The sequence below is a fragment of the Halichoerus grypus genome, chromosome 10, assembly GCF_964656455.1.
Source record: "Halichoerus grypus chromosome 10, mHalGry1.hap1.1, whole genome shotgun sequence".
Lineage (NCBI taxonomy): Eukaryota > Metazoa > Chordata > Mammalia > Carnivora > Phocidae > Halichoerus > Halichoerus grypus.
This window is the reverse complement of record NC_135721.1, coordinates 112033801-112049624: the sequence shown is the minus strand read 5'-3', so window position 1 is coordinate 112049624 and position 15824 is coordinate 112033801. Positions and strand designations below refer to the sequence as shown.

Genomic DNA, 15824 nt, shown 5'->3' with positions numbered 1-15824 from the left:
GGGTGATGACAGATCCCGTTCACAAGCAGCCATTCAAAAAGTTAAGAAATGGCGGTCCCTATAGTTTTCTCTCTTCTTCCTCCTCCCTCTGGCTCAATGGTGTTGAGGGTTTGAAATGCTGACCTACTAAAAATTAAAATGTTTGGGCTTTCCCCATCTTAAAGTCATGCCCTTCTTAGTGCACATGAAACCTCTTTGCTATGTGAAGTTGGCCCCTCTGTGGCCGTGAGGAAGGCCCCTCTCCCACCTCTGACCCTTCTGTCCTGGACCACCCCCTAGCACACCCCCTACACGTGGCAGGCGGGGCTTGGTTCCTTCTTACTCATTCTAGGCTTTCTCTTGGGGCATCCAGTGGTCTGCTCCCAGACTCCAGGATCTGAACACTCACAGAATGCCCACACCCCACCTTTCCCAGCAGCCTTAGAGGAGGCACCTGCTGGTGGTACTCCTCAAGGCAGCATTCTTGCTAAATGGAAAAGGCAGGGTGCAGACAACATGTATTATGGGCTATCATTTGTGAACAAAGGTCGTTCTCGGTCTTGAGTACATCACCATCACCTGGAGGGCTGGTTAAAATGCTGGTTTCTGGGCCCTGCTCCTCAACTGTCTGATTCAGAATTTGCATTTCTAACAAGTTCTCAGGTGAGGCTGATGCTGCTGGTCCAGGGACTCACCTTGAGAACCACTGACCGAAACAGACATCGGGCTTGCCGAGTGCACTCCCACGTTCTTGAGTCTGCGTCAAGGAACCGCCAGCAGAGGGCGCCTTGCGGAGGGTGGGCAGGGCATTGGAAAGGAAGGGGGGTGGGGAGGAATCTTCCTCCCCCTCCTTGAAGTAGACAATACTTTGTTTCAAAATGCAAATAGTGCGGAAGGACATAGAACAGAGTGAAAAGTCTTCCTTCCACCCTATCCCCAACCAGCCACTTCCCCTCCCCAGAAGCAACCAGTTTCTTATGAGTCTTCCCAAATGCTTAATACTTGTGTAAGAAAATACATAGATCTCCCTTTATTTTACACCAGTGGCAGTTTCTACACACACCGTCCTGCACCTTCCTTGTACAGGCTCAGTGTCCATCATGCGGACGCCCTACCGTCCCCTCTCAGTGGTCACTGAAACCGCTTCCAATCCTGGGCTATAGTGACTCTCCTTGTGCATCTGTCATTTCTTCCTTGTGCAAAATCCCTGGGATAACTTCCCAGGGGTGGGATTGCCAGGGAGACAGCTCTTACCGTGTACCCTGTTATATTGCTTGACTATTTCACCATAGCACAAATCAGTTCAAAAATGAAAGCAGGGAAGGCAGGTGGGCAGTGTCCCATGGTGACGAAGAGTGTGGGTTCCAGAGTTAGATCGCCTGGACTTGAATCCTGCCTCCACTACTTCCTAGCTATATGACACCAGTCAAGTAACTTGCTCTCTCTGTTCCTCAGTTTCCCCATCTATAAAATGGGGATAATAAGGGCCATAATTCCGTACAGTTGTTGGGTGGATAACAGGAACTTGATGAATGTTAGCTGTCTTTCTCCCCTAGTTGATACAGAGGAAACAGAGGCCCAAAGAGGGAGAGTGACTTGCTCAAAGTCACACAGCAGATTTGTGGCAGGTGCAAGGCCAGCTGACCTTAGGTCTGGGACGTTTTCCGTTATAGCGAACCACTCCTCACCCTGCTGAGGGTAGGAATGGATTTGGCTGCTGCTGCAGCTTGGGCTTTTCCACTCAATATCCCAAACATTCAGGGAGAAAAATGCAAAGGTCCAAGTATAAAATTATTGAAATCTCACATTTTAGCTTGAAAATTCATGTTGACTTTGTATTCAACTTTGCACACACAGAAGAGGATACATTGTAAAGTTTACAAAGTTCAGGCCCCCACTCACATGGACGTCTGAGACCCTGAGAGGATGCTCATGTGTACCTCTGAAATTGGCAAAAGCAAGATTTCGACCACAGTTGGTTGAGACTGCTGTATCTTACCAGTCAGTTTTTCTATCCATCACCATATCCCTCACATTGGGTGGCAATGAAATGACCCATGGGCATTTTGTATTTGTAATGCTGTACTCTTTTTCTTTAAAAAAAAGTTTTTTCTTCTTCTTCTTTTTTTTTTTTTTACAGTTTTTTTTGGGGAAATCTTTCTTTTGGTATTATTTTTCTTCAAGAAAGCTCCCCAAACTGCATAAGTTTCCATCTCAGCAAACTGAATTCACTCCTGGTAAAATGTCTGTTTCCGTATCAAAAGAATGGTTATTTTTCCCAAAAGAATCTTGTGGGAAAATCGATGCTACAGGAAGCCAGGCTCTCAGTCTCTTGGTGCCCGGTGTGAACGGGGCAGGACCACCTACCCCAGGTTCACACGCTGCTCCCGCCCCTCTCCACCAGGTGGTTCTTCAAGGACATCAGCCGGAAGGATGCAGAGCGCCAACTCCTGGCCCCGGGCAACGTGCTGGGCTCCTTCCTGATCCGGGACAGCGAGACCACCAAAGGTGACGCCAGCCTTGCCCACCCTGCCCCACCCTGCAGGGGTACCCCAGGCATGACTGGCCACCACTCTCCTTCTGCAAATGCCCCGGGAGGGCTGAGCCACTCACCCAGCCCACCAGACTGCCAACTTTTCTCTTGCCCTTTGCTCGAGCCTGGTTTAGGTGTCCTCAGCCTCTGTAGTTCCTGGTTGGGTACCTGGACGTAGGCCCAAGTGGTTGTGGACCCCGAAAAACAATATCCTGTTGAAGCTTGACCTTCACTAGCTTATATTACTTAAAATACCCATCACAGTATATCTTGTCCAGAAGCCTGATTCCCCCTCCTTCCATAAGGAAGGGGTAGACCAGGCCGCAGGAAGAGCCCCAGGCCAGGCTCCTCTGAGACTCTGCTTAAACTGGCTCTTTTGACGTTTTTTGGAAGTTTTCATGTTGGCAAACTAATTCCTGAAATTCCTGTGCTATGACGGGGGCTTTCTGCTGGGTTGTCACCCAGGAAGGAAGAACAGTACCCAAAAACATCACATAAACTAGCATCCATTGAGGCTAATTTTTCCAAAGGAATGGATGTCAAGAAGGAGTCTTGTGATTTCAGACTTCACACGTGGGGTGCACCTTAACTAATATGTTTGGTCTCAAAGCTGCTTGGCTCAGATTAAGCAAGTAAATTGCATAAAGTGTGACCTCACAGTATCCTGAGCAGTTTTGGGGACATCCATCAAAGGCATCTGCGTGGCCTTCTTCTCTACCCCTAGATATCCAAATTGGTCAAGCCCGAATGTGATAGGATAATGCCACTCACCATCACTGTTTCAGGCCAGTGCATATTTAGGCTTTATTTCCTCCCACGCAACCAGCCCCCTTCAAGCCTCAGGGCAAGGGAAATAGGACAAAAAAGGCAAAGCTGTACACAGTCCCCAGCTTCTCTCCAGCTGCTCCCAGGACAGCTGGGGGATTGATTGAGCTGGTCCATCCTGAAGATAGTGGCTGGGGAGATGAGAAACCACCCCAGCCCTGAAGGGCAGGAAGGTGAGCCTGGTTCACTCTCACAGGTCCCACCAGACAGAGGACCCGAGGGGCCAGTTTAGCCAGTTTAATAAAACTGGCACCGTGAGTGCCCTGAATCCCATCCTGCTGCTTCTCGGATTCTACCCCACCCCTATCTAGTATCAGTCAAGCCAGCCTCACCTTGGCCCGGCAGAGTGGCAAAGAGTGGGGCCCGGAGCCAGCTGCCTGGGTTTGAATCCTGGCTCTGCCCCTTCCCAGCTGCATGACTGCAAGTGAGTTAGTTCACCTGCCTGGACCTCAGTCTCCTTGCCTCTAAAATGACGGTGATCTAAAACCTTGACCTCATGGGGTTATTCATTCACTATAATGAATAACATAATGCCTTATATTCATATAATTACAATCCATTTTTGTGACAATTATTCATATTCACTCACAGTTTATTTGGACGAAGTTCTTAGAACAGTGGCTGGCATATCTGGTCAATTGTTATTCGTGCAACAATATCTGATGATTAAAAGAATTAATGCTGTAAAGCACTCAGGATGTGAACACTCAGCACATGTCGGCTCTCATCAGCATCTTTATTATCTCGATGATGAGATACATCATCGAGATACATACAGATGAGGAAGCTGTACTCCTCAAAATCCTATGACATAGTACCCACAGTGCACGTAGAGCAGATGAGAGACAGAGAGGCTAATAGCGTGCCCAATGATGCACAGCTTGCAAATGCAGAAGCATGGTCAGGGACTGAAAGACTTGTGTGTTTCTGGTCTGTGTGATGTCATGCTCATTAGGTTCCTACTACTGCTGTCACAAATGACCATAAACTTCGTGGCTTAGAACAAGATAAATTTATTATCTTACAGTTCTGGAGGTCAGAAGTCTGAAATTGGTCTCGCTAGGCTCAAGTCAAGGTGTCCGAAGGGCTGGTTCCTTCTAGAGGCTTCAGGAAATAATCTGATTCCTCGCCTTTGTCAGCTTCCAGAGGCCAGCAGCATTCCTTGGCTCATGGCCCCTTTCTCACATCCCTCCAACCTTGTGTTTCCATCTTCACCTATCCTACTATTGACTTTGACCTTCCCACCTCCTCTTATAAGGACCCTGTGATTCCCTCGGGACCACCTGGACAACCTACAACAATCTCCCCATCTCCAGATCCTTACCGGGATCACATCCCCCAAGTCCCTTTAAACTAACAAAGTCATAGGTGCCAGTGATTAGGACACGGACATCTCAGGGGGCTGTTGTTCAGCCTACCATGACATCTAATGTTGACATTTACATTTCAGTGTTTACATTTCAAGAGTCAGACTGCGTTTGTTGTTGTGGATCTTTTTGTTTGTTTCTGAGTAACCTGTTTACCAATCTGATGTGGTGTCTTGGCTTTTGTGATAGATGATAGATGATAGATAGATCGAGATAATGAAGATGCTGATGAGAGCCGACACGTGCTGAGTGTTCACATCCTGAGTGCTTTACAGCATTACTTCTTTTAATCATCAGGCAATGTGATGAGCTATGGAGGTATGATGACCAACCCCATTTTACGGATGAGGAAGCTGAGGCACAGAGCAGTGACATGGTCACTTGTTCAGGGTCTCACAGCTGGACATGGAGGAGACTGGACGAGAACCAGAGAGCCTGACCCCACAGCCCACTCTTCCCCTGCACTCCGCTGCCCTGGTGCCCCCACGGGGGTGCCAGGAACAGGCGTCAGGGTGCTAACATGAGTTGGCGGGCTCTGAGATCTCACTCCTGAGGGGTTTTTTTCTCTGGCCCGTGCAGGAAGCTACTCGTTGTCTGTGCGAGACTATGACCCCCAGCACAGGGACGCGGTGAAACATTACAAGATCCGGACCCTGGACGGTGGGGGCTTCTACATCTCCCCACGGAGCACCTTCAGCACCCTGCAGGAGCTGGTGGCCCACTACAAGAGTGAGTCCTGCCCAGGGCTGCATCCCAACCAGGGTGGACCCGTCTCCCAGGACTCCTAGTGAAGGGTGCGCTGCAGCCTCTGAGGCCTTCTGAGCTCTTCCTGACCCTCCCCAGACAAATAGCTGCTTTGAGTCTCTGGAAGTCTTAGTCCTGTTGAACAGGAGGGTCAAGGTGACATCTCATCATGCTCTGTGCTCGTGTCCCCGATAGCGGTAACCCATTGGAACATTGGCCACAGGCAGTGGACCGGGCAGGGAGGCCTCCGAGGGGAAGTCTCTGGCTGGCTGCCCTCGACTGACCAGGGGCTGTGTTCCAGAGGGGAGTGATGGACTCTGCCAGAAGCTGACAGTGCCCTGCGTGTCCTCCAAGCCCCAGAAGCCGTGGGAGAAAGATGCTTGGGAGATACCCCGGGAATCCCTCAAGCTGGAGAAGAAACTTGGAGCCGGGCAGTTTGGGGAAGTCTGGATGGGTAAGGACCCAGGGCCAGAGGGTGGAGGGAGGGCCGAATGAGGGAGGTCATTGCTTCCAGGAACGGCTGGAGGCAAAGTGGGGATGCCACCAAGGGGGGAAGGGGAGATATGAATAATAACCGTAAAGGAGCAATTCCTCTGAAAGCAACCACATTATCCTACTATGCAAACGCTGATTTGCCTTTGAGGCCAGGTTTGTTGGGGTCCAAATCTCCCCTCTGGGCAGGAGGGTTCCCCCTCCCCCTCCCTCGTATGGAGCTGGGACAGTCCACCAGTTTGGGGTTGAGATCATCAGAGGCGTCTTAGGATGATGGAAACTAAGAGTGGGGAAATGTAGTTTGGAGACTTTTCAGGTACGTTCAGTGTTGGCAACTGATGAGCAAGCTGCTCTGAGCACCCGTCATGTGCCCAGCGCCACGCGAGGGCATTGTGGGGCACCAAAAAGGCGTGCATCACCCCTGCCGTCCTGCCCCTAATAACTTGAGAACAGCAATGCCTGCTTTGTGGAATGCGGGGTAGGTGCAATGCCTGGCCCGATGCCTGGTGCACTCCACCATGTTCCAAATGGGAGCGAAGACAACCTACAGAGATGCAAACAATTCAGCCAGAAAAAATAAATTTAAAATCCACACATTTCAACTACATTTACAGAGACTCTGCTGTGTGCCAGGCATTGAATAAGAGAATGTGGCAGAGAAATTATAAAGAATGTAAAGTGGATCTGAATGATAAGGTTGGAAAACTAAAAATATTATATAAGGCCTTAGACTCTCACTACAGGAAGACCTCAAATCTAGATTTGAGCTTCCTGGCAGCCAAGGCAAAAATGGAAACACAGTAATTATGAGATTTACAAGATCAACAAGATGAGGCAGGGGTGGGGTGGGTTGAGTCCCTGTGGTGGGAGGGGGAGCTGGGTGCTTGAGACTGACTGATATGCAGGCTGATTGGTGCACAAAAGGCAAGGGGGTGTTTGGTGGATGATGAAGCTGGCAAGGTGGGCGAGGCCAAATCCTGCAGGGTTTTGTGGACCATGACGAGATTGGTCATTTAATTGAGAGAAGTGTTGCGATTAAAGCATTTTAAGCAAAGATGGTGTGTGTGTATGAGTGAGTAACAAAGCAAAGGTGGTGTGTATGTGTGTGCACCAGGAACAATCTGAGTGAGGTTCTGAGGTTATTCTTGAATCCCTACAACAGCCCTTGAAAGGCAGTGCTGATCATTTCCACTTTGCAGATGAGAAGACCACAGTTCAGAGAGGTTAAGTGACTTGCCCAAGGGTACACAGCTAAGAAGTGGTGAACCAGCCATCTAATCCACATCTTTCTGAGGCCAAAGCCTGCGTCTCCCTTCCCCTCTCTGAGGGCTGAGATGAACAGGGAAGGCGTTCTGGAGGAAGCAGTTCTGCAGCGGGGCCTCCCAGGGCCATGGGGGAAGGAGCAGTGGGTTCTGACCACCTTTCCTGTTCCCTCTCCTGCTCCAGCCACCTACAACAAGCACACCAAGGTGGCTGTGAAGACGATGAAGCCAGGGAGCATGTCTGTGGAGGCCTTCCTGGCAGAGGCCAACCTGATGAAGACTCTGCAGCATGACAAGCTGGTGAAGCTGCATGCAGTGGTCACAGAGGAACCCATCTACATCATCACGGAGTTCATGGCCAAAGGTGCTGTGCTCTGGGCACTGGGGATGCAGGCGTTGGTTCATACTGGTCAACTGCACACTCAAAGGTGATCCTGACATGGTTCTTGCCCTCCAGTCTGGCCAGGAGCTCTTCTGACAAGTACTCATTGAACTTGAGTACTTGGGCCTTGACAGGCAATGGCCCAGCTCTCCTGGTTAATGGGGTGAAATCATTTAAGGGGATGCCAGGAGAAGGGGAGCTCACGGGGCTACAGGAGAGGGGACTGGGTGATGGTAGGAAAGGCTTATGGGTTTAGGATAAGCCTTCGAGGCTGGGGGCAGCTCCGTGCCTCTCCTGCAGTCTTCCGGGTCTGGACCAATGCTCTGGAAAAGAGAGTTGGCAAAGCATTCCTTCCAGGTTGCCCCCACCCTGCCCGCCCATGATCCAAGACTTCCCAGGGATTTTTTTTTTTTTAAGGCCACCACTTCACCACCATCTTCAATCCTTGCCCATTTTTCGATAAACAGAAACATCTCACACAACCTCATTGGGTGTGATTTTGAAATCTCAAAATGCTTTTCATTTTCTAAATACACAATTATGCCAGCACCAGGAAAGCACGCCCCCCCCCCCCCAGTTAACCAGGCTCAGAAAGCTATCTCAGTCAAAGAAATCGTGATTGTCCCCGTCCAGTAATCACACAGTTATTTTTAAAACACCGAAATTCTAGTTCCCAAATATTAGACATGGTAAATAAATATTCTTATTTAAATCTGTTACTTTTTTTATTTTTTAAAGATTTTATTTATTTATTTAAGAGAGAGAAAGAGACAGAGACAGAGCATGAGCAGGGGGGAGGAGGCAGAAGGAGAGGGAGCACCAGGCTCCCCGCTGAGCAGGGAGCCCAAAGCAGGGCTTGATCCCAGGACCCTGAGATCATGACCTGAGCGGAAGGCAGATGCTCAACCAACTGAACCACTCAGGTGCCCCTATTTCAATCCATGACTACGAGCAATTTTAACCATACACCAAGGGAGCGTGAGTACTGAGTAGTACGTGTTGCTTCCCCTCCCCCCACAGGAAGCCTGCTGGACTTCCTGAAAAGTGCGGAGGGCAGCAAGCAGCCGTTGCCCAAGCTCATTGACTTCTCAGCCCAGGTGAGAGTCGAAGGAGGACGTTGCGGTGGGGGGGAGGCAGGAACTCAATGATTTCTTCAACACATGCTTATTGGGCTCGGGCTATAATAGTACCAGCAATAACAGGTGACAGGCACTGAGTGCTCAGTATGAACGTACAGTTGACCCGCGAACAATGTGAGTTTGGACTGCGCTGGGTCCATTTAGAAGCAGATTCTTTTTTTATAAATACAGTGATGTAAATGTATTTTCTCTTTCTTATGATTTCCTTAATAACATTTTCTCTTCTCTAGCTGACTCTATTGTAAGAATACAGAGTATGATACATATAACATATGAAACACGTATAAATCCATTGTTTACGGTACTGGGGAAGCTTTGGGTCAACAGTAGGCTATTAGTAGTTCAGTTTTGGGGGAGAGGGAAGTTGTATGTGGGTTTTTGACTGTGCAGGGGTCCTAGCCCTCGCGTTGCTCAAGAGTCAACTGTACACTTTTTGTATGTGTCTTGCAGGCATTAACACATTTGTCCTCACACCAAACTTAGAGAGTGGGATTTTTATTATCTATTTTTTTTTAAGATTTTATTTATTTATTTGAGAGAGAGAGCATGCGAGAGAGCACATGAGGTGGGGAAGGGGCAGAGGGAGAGGGAGAAGCAAACTCCCCACTGAGCACGGAGCCAGCCAACCAGGGACTCAATCTCAGGACCCCGGGATCAGACCTGAGCTGAAGGCAGACGCTTAACCGACTGAGCCACCCAGGCGCCCCTTTATTATCTATTCTTATGTAAGACTCCTCCAAAGCTTAGTAGCTTGAAACAACAACAGTTTATTATTTCTTGTGATGCTGTGCGTTGACTGGGGTTGGCTGGGTGGTTAGACTGAGGTCAGTCACATGGATGCATTCTGTTGAGAGCTTGCCTGGGGCCAGAATGTCCGGCATGGTGGCTCAGCCTCTGGGATCTCTCTCCGTGGCCCCTCGTCACTCAGCAGTCCAACCAGGGCTTCTTTACAGCATGGTGGCTACGTTCCAAGAGGGAGTGTTCCAAGGGACCAAGCCCTAATGTGCAAGCACTTGTGAATCCTCTGCTCCCATCATGCTTTGCTACTTTTCATTGGCCAAAGCATGGCCCACGGCCCAGCCCAGGCTCAGGGTCGGAGGGGGCTGCATAAGAGCATGAGTCCCAGGAGGCACAGTCCATTGGGGGCCACCAATGTTAACAGTCCAGCCACAGACAGGTCATCCCATTTTACAGAATAGGAAAGTAAGGCATTGCGAAGCAGTTGAGTGCAGATGAGGAAACTGAGGCCCAGTGAGATGAAGTAGTTTGCCTAAATTACTGTGTTGAGGTGGGAGGATACAGCAGTGAATGAAATGGAGAGTATTTCTGTCCTCCCAGAATTTATAGACATTAAACAATTGGATCTCTAAGAGAGGCATTACCCAAGTGGTCCTGGATCAGTGCCGAAGGATGCAGTATCCAGCAAAATAAATAATGTACACAAACCAAAGGACCACTTCTGAAAATCCCATTTTCTCTCTCATTTTCCCTTCACTCTCTGCAGTTCCTCTTACTCCCCGCTTGAGTGCTTTTCGCTTTTGTCCTCTCTCATTCTCTCCTCTCTGTTGGAAAACGGGGGAGGAAAGGCATGCTGTGGGAGGTCGTGGCTGGAACAATTAGCCTGGTCCAGGAGCAACCCAGGAAGGCTTCCCTGAGGAAGTGGCTTCTGGGCTGAACCCTGAAGGACGAGTGGAAGTTAGACAGCTGCATTGGAGAGAGGAGGGTACTCTAGATGGAAGAAACAGCCTGTGCCAAAGCCCATGGGAAAAAGCAAAAGAGCTGGGCCTGGTCAGCCCGTACCTGGGGCTGGCAAAGATGAAGGGGGTGTGGTTTGCAGCCTGGAGGGTGTTAGGAGAGACCTGCCTAGGGCCTTCTGGAGATCCCTAAGGCAGAACTCATGGGGGTATGCAAATCCCAGGAGAGGAATGTCCAGATATAGATATATAGAGATATATAGAGATATATATAAAGGCTTTAAATTTTGGAGCCTGGAATGCCGGAGCCATATGGAAATCAAGGCCTGGCATTTTCACTTTAGTGGTCCCTGTCCCTAGGGAAACAACAGTCTGGCCTATAACTAAATTATAACCATCAAACTGGCAGAACTCTTGTTGGGGGAGAGTCAGCCTGGGCAAACGCCACTCTCCCTGCTTCACAGATGGGAGAACAGAAACCAGGAGCAGAGGGCCCAGGGAGAGGAAGGAGGCAACCTGGGACCAGGTCTTCACCTCCAGTCCCAGAAAGGCAGACGGTGTAGTAGAACATGTCTCACCCACTGGCTGTATGGGCCTCAGACCTACTACAGGCCTCAGGGTCTTCATATGTCAAATGAGGGAATTAGACCACATCTGTGCTTCTCAAGTTCAAAAGCCTTTTATAAAGCCATAAATCTGTTGGTCAAATGAAATCTTATACAGCAGCTGAACATTTTTAAATAGGTCAAAACAGAGCTGCTCAGATTGAAGAGGGTGCCCTTTGCTTTGTCCCCCCACCCCCCCCCCACCGGCAACCCCAAGGAATCAGTGGGATTCAGTTGGAAGAGCCCAGATTAGGCCCTTCCAGCTCTGATTTTGTGGTTCCCTGATACTCTCAGAAGGAAACCCAAGTTTTTGTTTTTGTTTTTTTCAAACCCAAGTTTTAATGCCCAACATCAGGGCAGCCTGCTTGGTGGTCATGAAATGTCACCACTTCATCAACCCCTAGCTCTTAGACCAACCCTGGGCCCAGTGAACCTCTCCATTATTCATTCATTCAATCCTTGAGAAACAACACTATGTAAGCCTCTGGGCTTAGGAGTCACATAGAGTTTTGGTTTTGAACCCAGCTCTGCCTTTGTCACTTTGAGCCAGATGCTTAACCTCTCTGAATGTCACTTTCCTCACCAGGGAGCATGAAGAGCCACGATTGAAGTGCATACTTATTTGCCACTGTTCTACACCCTTGATGTAGACTTAGAGGATTCATCCTCACATGACCCCTCAGAAGCAGGTTCTGTTGATGTCCTCCCTTCTACGGAGAAGAAAAGTAAGGCAAGAGAAGGGAAGTAGCTTGCTTGAGGTCCCAGAGCTGTGGGGCTCAGGCTGAGCTGGTCCAACTCCAGAGTAATTGCGGAGTTACTTAGGCAGTATCCTCTACAGTCTCCTAAATTGGGTTAATCCCACCTGCCCCCCTGAGTGCATGCGAAAATCAATAACATGAATGTCTGCCTGTGGGTACTGAAAAAAATGGTAACTAGCCGCATTAGTGCCAAATCCAAGGCCAAAAGTCCAGGTAGCGTGATGGATCAGTGCCCAGACCCTGGGCAGGGATGCTGGAGTTCCACTACTGGTCTCCACTTGGACCAGTTACTTATTTCTCCAGAATTCAGCTTTCTTGCCCGTGACGTAGGGCTGATAGCAGGCGTACCTCCCCAAAGCACAGAGCAAATGCTGTTTAAGCTCAGGTATCCTCTCATAGTAAATGAGGAAGCTACAGTGCCTGTCATTAGCATAATAGCCCTTGTTAACTGTTCTGTTGTCTGAGGACTCCTGATAAATCCCTTCCCCTCCCCACCCCTCTGCCCCCCACAAGACCTTGTCTCATCTCACCCCAGGCTTGTGACTCCAAGCAAAATCAGTCTCAAGTTTTTGTTACAAAGTCTGAAGCCTCACACCTCGGTTCTGGTAGCCACCAGGTTCCCCCTGCTGACCACTTCCCGCAAGTGCGCCCACCCCTTGCCTCTGACCTTGAGCAGGCTTGTGTCTTGGTCTGGTCTGTCTTGCCAGGCTCCCCGACCCCACCCCACAAATCTCACCAGATTGCACCCAGCTGCAGTCCTCCAGAGCGCTGGAGTTCTGCAGTAATTAGAGGCAACATGGGGCACAGGGATTGGAAATCTGCAGACTGGTTTGAGTCTGACATTGAGAATTTTCCTGGTGGGATGATATGGAAAAAGTGTCCCCTGCTCTGTAAAACCGAGATTGTAATAACACTTGGCTCGAGGAGCTCAAAGGCCAGTTTGTAAGCCATAAGCGCTGTTTTCTAGGTGTCTGGGTGTTAATTATAAACCTCTTTATGAGGGTTAATGCACAAGCCCTTGAAAAAGGTCCCTAAGGGGGCATCTGGGTGGCTCAGTCGGTTGGGCATCTGCCTTTGGCTCAGGTCATGATCCCAGGGTCCTGGGATCAAGCCCCACATCAGGCTCTCTGCTCAGCGGGGAACCTGATTCTCCTTCTCCCTCTGTCTACTGCTCTGCCTACTTGTGCGCACGCTCTCTCTCTCTGGCAAATAAATAAAATCTTAAAAAAAAACCAAAAAAGTCCCTAAGGAAAGATCCCACATCTTTCCATCAGAGGCTTCCAGGGACCCAATGTGAATGAGAATTCTCCATACAGTCTATTATTCATTCAGCAGCCATGATGGCATTAAAATATACATCAGACCATGTCACACTCCTGCTAGAGGACTTCTACCATCTTCCCATTGCGCTCAGTGTACAATCCAACCTCCCCTCCAAACCTAGAAGGTTCTTCACAGTCAGCAGCCTCCCTCTCAACCTCAACTCCCCCCACCCCGCCCCCATCTCTCTGTGGCAACTTCTGCTCAGCCACCTGTTCCATGAACACCAAATTCATTCCTACCTCTGGGCCTTTGCACATGATGTTCTTACTGCCAGGAATGCTCTTATTTGACACACTTATTGTCACTACTCAGATCTTTGCTAAAATTTCACCTCTTCAAAGCAGCCTTCTCTGACTACTCAATCCAAAACCGCAGTCTACACTTCATGTCCTGCTATCCTGCTTTATCCTTTACGGCACTTACTACTACCTGCAGTGGTCTTGCCTGGCTCACCAGCTGTTCAAATAATATGCCTGGCACCCGTGAGGCACTCAGTAGGTACCTGTTGAATGAATACATGAATTTTCCCTACCCAGGCTTGAGGATGAAGAAGGTACAAGAGACACAGCAGAATATGACATTAGCCTAGCTTGTCCTCCAGAAAGAAGGCTGGGGATGAGAGGACCTCATAGTATTCTGGTGTGTGTGTATGTAGGTCCTGAGGAAATAACGCCATTGCTCTTTCCTCAAAGTAGTCTCTGGAAGTCTTGGAATCCCAAAGAAGCTTCTAAAGTGACCCAGCCCTCAGATTCCCCCCCCAACCTAGATGGGGAGATAGAGAAATGCCAACCTGCGCTCAGGACCCTTCCACAAGAAAGGGGAAGCTGGCACACATATTTTCCCATTTTCTCAAACTTAGACACTCCTCTTGTGTTTTTGGGTGGGACCGGCCTTGGGCTGGGCCAGATGTGAAGATGAGGATGTCTCTGTTTTGGGTGGAGATTGCAGAAGGCATGGCCTTCATCGAGCAGAGGAACTACATTCACCGAGACCTCAGAGCCGCCAACATCCTGGTCTCTGCGTCCCTGGTGTGTAAGATCGCCGACTTTGGCCTGGCACGTGTCATCGAGGACAACGCGTACATGGCTCGGGAAGGTAGGGAGCGCTGCCAAGGGACCCATGGGGCCCACTTGGATGGGTTGTGAGCATTGAGAGTCAAGACATGTGTCTGTCTCCGTATTAGCTATGTGTTAGTAAGCTTGCTGGAGTCCTTCTGGACAGAGTATCCTGGTCTGTAGACTCTCACCAAGTGACTCTGATCAATTTTAGGCTGAGCTAGCCAAATGCATGTGGAAATTAAGGGTGAGAGCAACTTTATGCGTAATAGAAAAAAACTGGGAAGAATCCAAATATCCATGAGTAGTGGAACCAATATATAAATTGTGGTACATTCATGTAATATAGTATTAGGCAGCAATGAAAAATTACAAACCAGTGCTCCATCCAACCAAATGGTTGGCTCTCAAAGACATAATATTGAAATGAAAGAAATCAGACCAAAAAAAAAAGGAGAGCTGGATGGCGCCATTTACATAAAATTCAGAAACAGGCAAACTTGTGTATGAATAGCAACGTAATTTGTGACAGCCAAAAAGTAGAAGCAATAAGAGCACATTATTCGGCCACAATAAAGGACGGAAGGACTAGATGCTTACTGTGGATAAACTTTCAGAACATCGTGTTAAGTGACAAAGACTGCATATTGTATGATTCCATTTATAGAAGTCCTCAAGGACTCTACTCTTTGGGAGCTGTAGTTCACTGGGATATTGGCTGAATCAATGAGATAGTCCAGAGTGCCAGCTCCCCTGGCACGCCCCAAACCCCTCTGCCCCTTCCTCTCCACTCTAGACATCTGTCCTCAGGATGGATAGCCCTTGCTTCCGTGGAGGCTGGATGTAGGGGCAGATGTTAGCAGCCTTGCCCCTGTCCTGCTCCTCACCCTAGCAGACACCCAGCCCTGACTGCTCCCAGACTCTGACTCTGCTCTGTCCAATCCCACAGGGGCCAAGTTCCCCATCAAGTGGACAGCCCCTGAAGCCATCAACTTTGGCTCTTTCACCATCAAGTCAGACGTCTGGTCCTTTGGTATTCTGCTGATGGAGATCGTCACCTATGGCCGGATCCCTTACCCAGGTAGCGAAGGGGGCATCAGCTTGCAGCTGCTTCCATGGCCCAGCCTGGGTCTCTTCTCTTGTCGGTGTATTCATTCAGATGGAGTTCTTGATCCTTGCCCCCAACCTCCCCTCATCTGCCCCATCTCAGTTAAAGGTACCACCATCCACCCAGTTTCTTAAGCTGAAAATCTGAGGACATCTTTGGCCCTTCCTTTTCTCTCACCCCTTACTACATCCAAAGCAGTCCCAAGGTTTTGGCCACTTGCCTCCTAAATACATGCTCATGTCTAACTCCACTGTCTCCACCCACATTCAGGCCAACATCATCTCCCACCTTGATGGTACAGTGGCCTCCTACGCAGTCTCCCTGCATTTGTCCCTCTCCCCGACAGGCCATTCTCCACTGAGGCCAGAGGGATCCTTGTAGAATTGTGAAACAGATCTTGTCCCTTCTCCACCTCTAACTCTTTAATGGTCTCTCATCGTAATTGGGACAAAATCTCAAACTTCTAATTATGGCCTGTAGGTCCTACATGATCCAGCCCCTGCCTACTTCTCCAGCTTCATCTCATTCTGTACCCCACCATCCAGTCATCTAAAGTAT

At 49.2% G+C, this 15824-nt stretch overlaps 1 protein-coding gene across 2 annotated transcripts in view; it reads left to right on the top strand.

The window, feature by feature from the left end:
• Positions 1 to 15824, top strand: part of HCK (HCK proto-oncogene, Src family tyrosine kinase) — a 37844-nt gene that overhangs the window by 19440 nt on the left and 2580 nt on the right. For both annotated transcript variants that reach the window (XM_036093236.2, XM_036093235.2), the window contains exons 6-12: positions 2384 to 2487; positions 5284 to 5433; positions 5750 to 5902; positions 7387 to 7566; positions 8605 to 8681; positions 14045 to 14198; positions 15108 to 15239. In XM_036093236.2, the coding sequence (XP_035949129.1) occupies positions 2384 to 2487; positions 5284 to 5433; positions 5750 to 5902; positions 7387 to 7566; positions 8605 to 8681; positions 14045 to 14198; positions 15108 to 15239 (950 nt within the window). The remainder of the gene's footprint in view (positions 1 to 2383; positions 2488 to 5283; positions 5434 to 5749; positions 5903 to 7386; positions 7567 to 8604; positions 8682 to 14044; positions 14199 to 15107; positions 15240 to 15824) is intronic.